This window comes from Entelurus aequoreus, linkage group LG03, assembly GCF_033978785.1.
Source record: "Entelurus aequoreus isolate RoL-2023_Sb linkage group LG03, RoL_Eaeq_v1.1, whole genome shotgun sequence".
Lineage (NCBI taxonomy): Eukaryota > Metazoa > Chordata > Actinopteri > Syngnathiformes > Syngnathidae > Entelurus > Entelurus aequoreus.
Genome location: NC_084733.1, coordinates 44,345,568 through 44,356,604, shown reverse-complemented (window position 1 = coordinate 44,356,604; position 11,037 = coordinate 44,345,568). Strand labels below are relative to the sequence as shown.

General features: G+C 39.1%; 1 protein-coding gene across 6 annotated transcripts in view; it reads right to left on the bottom strand.

Annotated features, from left to right (window-relative positions):
• Nucleotides 1-300: 300 nt before the first annotated feature.
• Nucleotides 301-11,037, bottom strand: part of LOC133646484 (collagen alpha-1(XII) chain-like) — a 73,415-nt gene continuing 62,678 nt past the window's right edge. For 5 of the 6 annotated variants that reach the window (XM_062041883.1, XM_062041884.1, XM_062041885.1 and 2 more), the window contains 13 exons: nt 10,621-10,707; nt 10,122-10,175; nt 9,674-9,769; nt 9,457-9,510; nt 7,954-8,007; nt 7,657-7,710; nt 7,224-7,295; nt 7,114-7,149; nt 6,968-7,034; nt 5,318-5,500; nt 5,079-5,156; nt 3,911-4,081; nt 301-1,077 (listed from right to left, as the gene is read on the bottom strand). In XM_062041883.1, the coding sequence (XP_061897867.1) occupies nt 932-1,077; nt 3,911-4,081; nt 5,079-5,156; nt 5,318-5,500; nt 6,968-7,034; nt 7,114-7,149; nt 7,224-7,295; nt 7,657-7,710; nt 7,954-8,007; nt 9,457-9,510; nt 9,674-9,769; nt 10,122-10,175; nt 10,621-10,707 (1,152 nt within the window). In that variant the 3' untranslated portion in view covers nt 301-931. Of the gene's footprint in view, nt 2,494-3,910; nt 4,082-5,078; nt 5,157-5,317; nt 5,501-6,967; nt 7,035-7,113; nt 7,150-7,223; nt 7,296-7,656; nt 7,711-7,953; nt 8,008-9,456; nt 9,511-9,673; nt 9,770-10,121; nt 10,176-10,620; nt 10,708-11,037 lie in introns of all 6 variants that reach the window. The other variant, XM_062041887.1, reaches the window with a different exon arrangement.

Below are 11,037 nucleotides of genomic sequence, written 5' to 3'. Positions count from 1 at the left end.
ATTCCACATACTGATATACTGAAGGTCTTAAGTGTTGTACGTGCATACAACTGTTTTAAATTAAATTTTTCTCTAAGATTATATTTATCCTGTTTTGTTGTTTTTATACTGATACCAGCCCTTTACCTTTATGAATTCAGGATGCTCTAAAATGATTTAAGTTGTCATCATAAACATAAGCTTCAAAGCCAAATTACTTCATGCTATGAATGACAGGTTGTCACGCAAAATCCATCCATCATAATAAAACCCGCACCAGAGCCCATCTCCCACAAATGAATGAAAAGTTGAAACAAAAGCAACATTTTCAGTAGTTTTATTGAAAAATGCCTCTTCTTTTGTTCAGAAATAAATAAGAAAATAAGGCTGTGTGGATTTCACAACATATGTGCAGTTCAAACATGACATCAGCAATTCTATGTCCATAGTCTTGCATTCAAATCTAACTGCATTGATAGAAAACAAATATATTCTGACTTAAAAATTCTCCGTAAATTATACAACACAAACATGCAATTCCACATCTGGTAACAAATCAACAAAAAAAGCATTTTTTGATAAAGTCAGACTAATTTTTGCTCTTTTAGGCTGTACAAAACATTGAACAAACCTTCAGGGGCTACAATCGAACACTTTTTTTTTCCTCCAATGGAATTCCAACAACAGCTTTACATAAACATGGACAAAAAGAACACCTGATGGTTTGGAAATTCTCATTGTTGTTTCTTTTCACAGGAATTAGTGCATTCAACATTGGAGTCAGATATTACAAGGAGACTAAACACGATGAGCGACATTGTATTGCTAAAATTCTCATGTCAAAAACAATATATGTTCAATGTAACTATGAGTATCAAACCCATATATGTATGTTCTGAATAGCTCTTTAACCTCACATAAATGGATGAAGAAAGTCAAGAATACACTTTCACTATGATGCTAGTCTCTGTATATTGTCTCTGGATAGTGATCGCTTTCTTCGTTGGTTTTGCGTGTAACCTGATGAAATTACTGTCTCAAACTCTCCAGCGGGCTCCACAGGTAAAGATGCTACTTCCGGTTCAGGCTGGTTGTTGGCTATAGAAAATATGCGGCCAATCAAACAAGGTTTGCACAATTTCACAAATCGTATTGCACAATGAACTTTTTCTAAAATGACCCGTGTTACACTTTTGCTTTCATGCAAAAGGACTATTAGGGGCCAAAATGACAAGAAAAAAAAGGAATTATAATACGAGAATAAAGTATAAATATTACAAGAACAAAGTTGTAATTTTACAAAAAAAACAGTTGTAAAATTACAAGAATAAAGCCGTAATCTCACGAGAATAAAGTAGACATTTTATTGAAGTATCAATTTCAAATATTTAAAAAGTGGCATTTTACAAGAATACAATTTCAAATTTACAGGATTAAAGTTGTAAATTACTTGCAATAAATACATTTTTTTACTAGGAAAAAAAAATGGGACTTGAGAATAAACAAGTATAAACTTGTAATATAACAAAAAAAACGTATACTTTTAAATGAATATACATAAAACAAAAATTGTATAGGAATAAACTGATTTTATTGGGAGATTTAAAATAATTAAAATTCAAGAAGAAAATATTTTTTTAATCTTGGGATATTGGGGACTGGGTTCTGTAAAAGTACCCTAAAAAACGTAAGACAATGAAGAACACAATGTAAAAGCACAACATTTGTTGTTAAGTGTTTTAAACAAATAGTGCCTAATAGATAGTGACTTTATTCTCGTAGGATTACACCTTTTTTTCCCCAAAAATATGACTTTATCTAGTACTATTACAAATGCTTTTTCGTAATATTCTTATTAACTCACGTTCTTGCATAATAACAAGTAAAACAATTATACTGAAGTAGGAAGAGAGCACCACTGAGCACAAATTTGTCCAACATACACACAAAATAAAATGAAAAAAAAAAAACGAAAAAAAACATGGTGGTTAAAACTAGTACAAATGGAACATGCTTCATTCTGAATGATTTTGTAAACAGGTTATTGCTGGTGTAAGTAAGCGGGGTGTTATAAGGCACAAGCTCAGTACAGATGTTAACTTGGATTTTAGTGAAGTGTCCGAGTTCATACATCATTTACAAAGCACAACATTAGTTGTATTTACAGTCTCACCTCTACATGTACACGGTTATGAGATCCTCTGTGTTAGTAGTTGTGTTGGTTGGTGTTTGTACATGCTCCTTCCTTGGTAGAAATGTCTTTGGGCTTGTGTTTGTTCCCAGCACTTTTTGTGGTTCAAGATGCAAACAGGCCAGCAGGTTGCCATCAATGGTAGCTTATAGCTGTGAGATGATGTTAGTGCCAGTCCACTTCCATTCTGGTTTTTGGTTGTTTTTTTTTTGGTAATGTTTGTTTTAATGTTCATTAATTACGTCCACGGGCAAAACATCTCAGAAACAGGACTTCAAAGTGTAAAGCTGCACAGTCGACTCAGAGCGTTTACTATGCCTAACCTGCAAACAGGTCAAAGAGGGGGTGAGTTACAATCCAGTATGCAAGGAATCATAAGAGTGATGAACATGCGTGTTTATAAATACATATGCAAGTGGTGGAAATTGGTGAGTCCCGACTGACCACTCGCTAAACCAGGGGTGTCAAAATCATTGTTATCACAGATGCGGCTGCCCTCAAAGGATCGCATGTAAATGCAGAACATATATAGTATAACCATATAAAGGCAAAGTATAATTGCCTCAGATATTTGTCAATTGCCTAGGGGTGCTGAAAAAATCTGAATCATGATTCCTATTTAAACAGGTATAATTTTCCAAAATCATTTAAATAAATATATATATATATATATATTTATCGATTTATATATTCGATATGAAAAATGTATATTGATATGTATTTTTTTAATAAATGTTTAAAAGTTAAGAATCAATTTTAGATTTGAAAAAAATAGGAATCGCAAAAAAAACAAAAATAATTGAGGAGAAGGACGAATACAGCACTCAATGACCTTCCCGGTTGTCATGACTCTCTGACAGTTTTTAGACTTGTGTTGTTTTTCCTCTGTGTGTAGTTATTTCTGTTCCAGCGCTCTTGTTTACTAGTTTTCCACTTCCTGTTTGTCCTTTCATTTCCTCCGCCTCTATCACCTGTCCCTGATTGACAATCAGGACATACTTGTTCCTAATGTTAATCAGGACGCTTTATATGCCAGCTCTGTCTGTCCTCTGGGCTGGATCATTGTCCTGTTCTGTGCTGTGCACGCCCTCGTTGCACAAGCTCTTATAGCCTTTCTCTTTTGTTGCCTTATAGCTACGCGACCTCGTCAGATGTTAGTTGTCTGTGCACTTCCACGCTGCACAAGTTTTCATTTATACTTAAATTGTCTTTTTACTTGCACACCGCCTGCTGTATCTGCATCTTGGGTTCCCGCCTCAAGCCTCGCTTGCAGTCCATGATACATCTGTCTGCCAAGCGCCTGTGTAAATATTTCATGTTTCAATGTGTACTCCGGCCGCAAATAGACTTGTGCGGCCAATGTAAGTACAAAATAAAAGTTGTCCAAAAATTAAGGGGTGCAGCATTTTATACACCCGTTTTTTTTTTTACCCTTGTTTTTGAAAAGTGCTCTATTAATAAAATGTGTTATTATTATTATTAATATTATCATTAAAAGTTTGAATTTGAGTTCGCCTTCACCTCACTCCCGAAGTCAGCTGGAATAGGCTCCAGCGTACCTGTGACCCCAATGAGGTCATGTATAGAGTTTAGCGAATGGTCAGTTTCATCTGACGATTAATATATTTTGTTTTGACTAGTACTACTACCACAGAACATGCATGTCTTTGAATGTTACAGACAGTCAATTAGTGTGCTATAACGTAGTCGCATGCCGGGGGGGGACAGTGGAGCGCTTACCTGCGTATCCTTGTCCGTTGTAAGGGATGCCTACACACTGGGAGGAGTCACAGTATCCCTGAGGTCCTGATGGTCCCCTCACCCCGGGATTACCCTGACGACCTGGAGGGCCACGAGCTCCGGCAGAGCCAGAAGGACCTGGGGGTCCCGTTCTGGATTCCCCTTGTAGTCCTGCAAAGAGGGCAGATCACACAATCTCTTATGACATCACTCATAAATCTTGAGTGGTAACTGTTGTAATTTCACAACTGCTCAATTACAAAGTCGAACCCCCGCCCTCAAAAAAAAATAAAAAATACAACTTTGTGGAGGTACCGCTCTTCCTCACCTCCCCCAACTCCATCTGTCTAGACAGTGAGAACTCAGCATGGAATTTTCCCCCTCGCTCCTTTCTCTGCCTTAAGTGAACCCATGTGTCGTCCAATGAAGCCACCAAAGAAAGTTGGTTGTGCAACAATCTGATTCCTTCTCATACACACACTGAATTGAGTCATCAAAGTGGACTTCCTCCCACAGGTCTTTAGTTGTGTCTGACATGATTCAGCTTTTGCCGTAGTGAGGTCAAACTCAACAGAGCCCTTTTTTGTGCGGCCGACAAGCGTCTTCTGTAAAGAAGCGGTCAGCTCTTTATAAAAATATATTTTAACGACACAAAAACCCGCTTTCATATCGTGACTGACATCTGGAAAGTGTCAAAATATACAGAGGAATAAAATGCTAAATATAAATGCGGGATATGGTGTGTAATATTTCAAAATGTGCACACTGTTTGGAGAAGCCCTCTTGCACATAAATCCCAAAGAAATGTTTGAGAATATCTTTGGGATCTTTCCAAAGATTTTATGTGATGCAGCTGCCCCAATGAAGGTGCCTGCAGCAAAGACTTTTAGGGTGAAAATGTTCACCTCTTGCTGGAATGCCATTTTAATTGGGCAGAGGGGACTTAACTCTGTGTCCTCATAAGCTCTGTGAAAAGGAAAATGTAGCCACTGTGCGAGAGAAATTGAGTGTAAATATGACGTTGGAGACCAGCGGCCTGTCTGCAGCTCCACAGTACAGCGATGATAAACAGAGGACCGACATGCTCATGTGGCTTGCCTCATTGGGATGGAAGAGTCAGCAATGGCAGCTATTGTCAGACCAAGAAGAGAGGAAAGCTTTGTCTTACCTGGTGGTCCAGAAACACCTCTTGGTCCTCTTTGTCCAGTACCTGGAGATCCTCTCTCTCCCTTCTCACCTAACAAACCTACACAAATAAGCGACAGGAGTGAAACCACTCAATGAGTTGGAAATCAAAGCTCACATCTGGAAAGGTATAAGTTGAACCATGTGGAGCCTAACACCATTCCTTATGTAATCCCGTCACAATTAGCTTGACCTTACACTCAACTTTTACAGCTCAAGTACCTCTTTCTCCTGGAGTTCCAGGTACACCGGGGCTTCCTGGAAAGCCGGGGCGTCCGGCTTGTCCAGGTTCTCCACGGGATCCCACATCGCCAGGTGGGCCAGCTGGACCAGCTGGTCCTGGACTGTTGCTACGATATCCTGAAGGAATCTGGTTGAGCATTCCGTCAATTCTGCTCATCTGACCTGAAAACAAATGAGAAAAAATTAGTTTGAGGGGATGATATGAAGGGGACCTACTGAATGTAATTTTTTCTGACTTATAAATGTGGTCACAATGTTGGTTACTCGTTTTAAACAATGCCAAAGCATCAAATCGTAAGTTCCATGCATTTTAGCGTGAGCTTGTACACAGTTGTGGATGCCTCTGTTTGTGGGGTTTTGCAGTCTGGCTACGTTGTGATGTCACTCCAAGGTGAACATACTTATTTGGACATTAAGTCAAGCTTTTATCCAGAAGGGGAGGAGCAACAGAGAGGAGCACAAAAAAGTTCAGATAAAATAATATTCTCATTGAATCTTTGCATGTACAAAATAACACAGACATGCAACATGCAGTGAAACAAATGCTACTAAAAAAAATTTTTTAATTATGCAGAGTGAATCATTCAGCAAGTGCACAATGTTGCGACCGGGTGAATCTATATAATGTTTATGAAGTTTATTTTCAACTGTGCCTGAATAAAAATAGTGGTGACGATTTCAAGATATACATTTAAACAGTACATTTCGAAAGATAAATAATGATGCTTTTAGAGAGGGAGGGGTGTGGTTTCATTTGTAATCTGGGAACGCCTCCACAATCGAACATCTTGCAAACAGACTCAAAAAGAGGTTTATAAAAGTGACTACATTTACGCTAAATTGACACCAAAACATATCCAATACATATTATCTAGACCACAAGGAAGTGTCTTAAAGGGGTCCTATTTTGCAAAACTAACTTTTCTTACCTGTTGGTACCTATTTGTGTGTATTTAGGATCCCTATAAGTCACAGAAATTTCAAATCAAACCATGGAGACATGGCGGAGATATATATGTATATATATTTATTTATTTTATTTTATTTTATTATTTATTTATTTTTTGAGAAGATTGGGAAGTATTCTGCCCTAGTTACGTCAGCGGATTTCTACATGTTTGGTAGAGGTTTACCCAAAGAGTTTGCCATTTTATTCAGTTGCAGTCCAAAGTTGTGGTCAATAACCTCCTTAATTTTCTCGACCCTCTTTTTGTGGGGCAGACTGGCTCGTACTTGCACATGCATGCTAAAATGATCTGCTGTTACCGATTCGAATAAAAAGAAGTGCATAATTCTAATCTACATCTGTCAGTAGACTCGATATGGAAGCGCTAAAAACTACAACATGGTTGACACAGTCGAAGGGTGCTTTGCCTGGAGGAAGACTTCGGCACATAAATAAGACCGCCCACAAAACGGCACATTTTGAGGAGACAGTCAGAAAGCGGCTTGAAGATGGTCTGTAAAACTAAATCTATACAACATTTTGGCAAAATAACCACCATTACATGTTATGTTGACCATAAAGAAGTGTTTTAAATGTATGAAAAAACTCATAATATCACCTCTTTAAATGTAGATTACAATCATCAAGTCAATAATATTAGGATTAAGAGATGTTTTACTTACTGTTCACAAGCTGTTCGCAAACTTGTCTTGCAATAGAACGCATCATATTTTGGGATGCAAAGTCTCCCTGAAATCATAAAGGCTCATTCAACGATTTGATATGTAATGGGGATAAAGGAGGATATAGCATCAGCATCTATACATACCCTCTCTCCCTTTTCTCCTTTAGGGCCAAGAGGTCCCTGTTAATAGGAGAACAATAATTGACTTTCTCTGTGTGTGGATGAACTAACATGTCTGTAAGAGGAATACATACTGGGTGTCCTGTATCCCCGATTTTTCCTGGTTTTCCAGTAACTCCCGGTACACCTGGAGTGCCTGGACTTCCCTGAAGACAAATAAGCAACAAATAAATAAAGTTTGTTCGTGGCACATAGCAGTATTAGTTTGTGTTCTTAACTATTGCATGACAAGCTTATTTAAGTCGGAACTACACTATAACATTAGCGTTGAGGGGCCACACTGTGCCAAGGACCCTAAAGCGGAGATGGAAATAAACATCCTCTGCTAATGGCACTAATGATGGCACATAATGAATGTGGATTATATGATGGCATAATGCCCGTTTGCAGAAGGACTTGAATTAAATAGATCCAGATGTCCCTAAACCACAGCAAAAAGAAATAGGAAGATGCATGCGGCAACATTGTAGCAGCTGAGGTTGCACATTAGGATAAAAAGCACATTACCATTGGCCCTGGTGGGCCCCGAGGCCCAGATGATCCATCCTTTCCTGGTGGGCCCTGTGTAGAAACAACACGCAATCATACATGTCAAACACACTGGGGACCCTGTCCGTGCAATGAATTGACAGGAAGTCTGTCTTGTTCAATTACTTTTTGTTAAAATTGATGGCTGACACGAGTGAAAAAATGCAGTGCATGCTCAAAATCTTTACAACAGCACTCGGCTTTAGTAAATGGGTGATAAATATAACTTATTGTGAGTGAGTGTTGGATCCAACAGGCCTAGGAGGTGGACCTTACCCGTGGCCCGCTCGGTCCGACGGCACCCATAGAGCCACGTGGTCCAGGTTGACCCTGGGAGAAACAGCAGACACAGTCAAACAAGGTGCAATGATCAGGAACAACCCACTCATGCAGTTACTTAAACCTCACTTATCAGGCCAAAGATAATATACAATTCACACTCGCAGCAGTGGACAGATGATATTCATAAGAAAATGGACATTTATGATGTTAGAAGAAAACCACTAAGTATGTCAATGGCTTGGCTCTTTATTTGCTTTATTCACTACAATAATCCTTCGTGTATCACTGTGAATTGTTTCGAGCCTCACCGTGGTAAACAAATTTCCACTAAATAGGAATTATTATCTATAAATTGAGTATTTTATGAAGTACAAAACGTTTTTAACAATAATAGGGGCCCTCTATGCATGAAATACCACCCACATAATCACCTTTAAGCTCATTTAATCCAATATAGTAATGCTGCTGAGGCTGAGCCTATCCGTGGCCACGATACTGAACCGCACACTCTGATTGGTTTAGTCTCACCTAGTAGCTAATACTGTTATTTTTAGTTCATTTAGCCATTTTATGTTTAAAAAATGCTTAATTTAAGTCAAAAATACATACAATATTTTGACCACCAAAAAGTTTGCAATAGAGGAATGGTTGCAAACAGATTTGTATTGTTTTCCGTGGCGCACAGTGTTAGTGATTCGACATACAGGGTTCGGATCCTCGTCGGGGTTGTGCCAGGAACATTTGTAACTTATGTTTTCATTGTGTTGAATTGTGTACACATTTTGTAATAGGGGAAGGGAGGGGCTCCAAATAAAACTCTGCTTAGTGCCCTGTTTGTCTAAATCTAAGTCTAAGTCTAATTTAGCCGGGGACGGCCCTGGATATATTAGATGAAGAATAAAAATCAGCCCACTTACATGCCCAAGAAAGATCATGAATGTTTTTGTAATCGATCGTGTTTGTTACAAGACACACACATACGCACACACAAACTTACTGCTGCTCAAAATGAAACCAACACTTGTTGTTCATTAATATGGTGATATATCAGATGTACATGCTTACTCTGGATGGTGTTTTCAAAAGTCTCAGTTTTTAAGGATAAAAGTAACCAATTTCGTGTGGAATCCTCTAAAGTATGGATAATTGGATTGGTAAAGCACAACTGTTGTCATAGACATTCTGAATTATCTTTTTATCATCTTCGGTCATGTTTAGGCCGGGAATGAAAATGTTCCATTCCCTATTTTCTCTTTTGGTAACTTGAGTCTACACTTAATAATTTAACTGCACCGCTGGTCTACCGTTTGTCAATCATCACGCCGTTTTGAGTGAATGGGTGCCCCCTGAGGATGGAGGATAATCCTTTTACTCCCAAGTGTGGTTTCTATCTTTGCCGCGTCAACTCAATCCGGACTGCAGGAGCAGCAAGTCTCTCAATGGATTTGCTCTTGTTTCCCGTCTATAAACCACAAGAAAAAAGGGGGGGAAACTTACTTGCAGACCAACTATGCCCTGGTCTCCACGATCTCCCTTTGGTCCGGGCCGACCCTGGCAGTGGAGAAGAAAATTACTTCTTTTGACTTTTGTGATAAATCCCGAACACTGATGGTTTTAGGGGGAAATATTTCCCCGCCATGCAAGATATTCTACACACGCTACACAGCTGTCTGATAGTGATGATTGTATAACATTATGGTGTACGTGAACTTACAGGTTCTCCAGGTAGAGACAATCCATTAGGACCTTGAGGACCTGGTGGTCCCAATGGGCCGACAGTTCCTGGCTCGCCACGTGGACCCGCCGGACCCTGCCAGTAGAAACAACACAGATGCCAAAGAGGCCAAAGATGACACCCTTAATCAGACGTTTGACGAGTGACTTTAGCAGTTTGTGGCTTGAGAGTCTTTAAGATACTTTACAAATTAGTACCGGTGGAAAGAGAATACACAACACAAGTGTTTGGTAACTCAATTCAGATGTTGCTCCTTCTGTTGGTGTGAGCGAAAATACTGTTGCATACTGGTAACCAATGAGTCGGCATTCCTAATCTGGGGATTTATTTTTTATCGGTTACATTCTACCGCCAGTCAAACGAAAAACAGTTCGGGATAGAATGAAAAACACTACAAGATGTAAAAGTCAAGCAAGGTTTCACTTACACTTCTGCCCATCTCGCCTCGATCTCCTCGTGATCCCTTAGAACCTGGGCCGCCCTAAAAAGGCGAGTAGCCAAAAAACACAGTGTGAGTGCAACAACAGGGCCAAATTCCAAGAGTCCTAAAATCCACATTCGTACAAGTGATCCTCGCACAAGATGAGTGGAGTTACGAGCTCACATTATCCAGACTTATGTCGTTTTTTCAGCAGGCATTTCTCTTTTGACACTACCCCCTAAGCCCACATTTCATTGCATGTCAATGGCCTCATCCTCAACTGCGCTTCTTAAAGGAAAACAAAATATCTCCTGAGGCGAGGGACATCCTTAAACTTCTGAAAATCAAACTGTATCGCAGGCAAAACTGCTGTGCAGCATTTATTAAGATGTATATGGAATTATCATCATCCTCATAAAATGTTTGCCATATGTGAAAAGCATTATATCAGCTGTATCGGAGATGAAGACATGTTAGAGGGAAGTGGGATGTGTAGTGTCTTTACCAAAGGACCAGGTGGCCCCGGGGGGCCAATGCTATCCTGTGTGCATGTGCAGGAATGGGGGAGGGACGGGCACTTTGCCTCATCGCGCTGCAAAAGAAAGAAAAAGGATTAGGAGGGAATAAATGTTACATGTGCAATAAGAGAAGTACATAGGGTACAAATATACAATTGTGCCTTCAAAATTGTTAAATGAAAAATCTACATTTCTGAAAAATTATGGATTTGAGGACATTTGTTATTTACTAACTGGATCGAAGTAAATGTGCTTTACTGCCAGTCCTAATAAAACTGAGCAAGCGCTCGTCTTGAAGATTAATGGCCAAAGTTTTTATTGTTTACTTCAACAGAAATATACCAAAATCGAAAGTCGCCAAAACTTCAAAGTCTAAACCGCTGAAATGTCAGCATATTATGTAA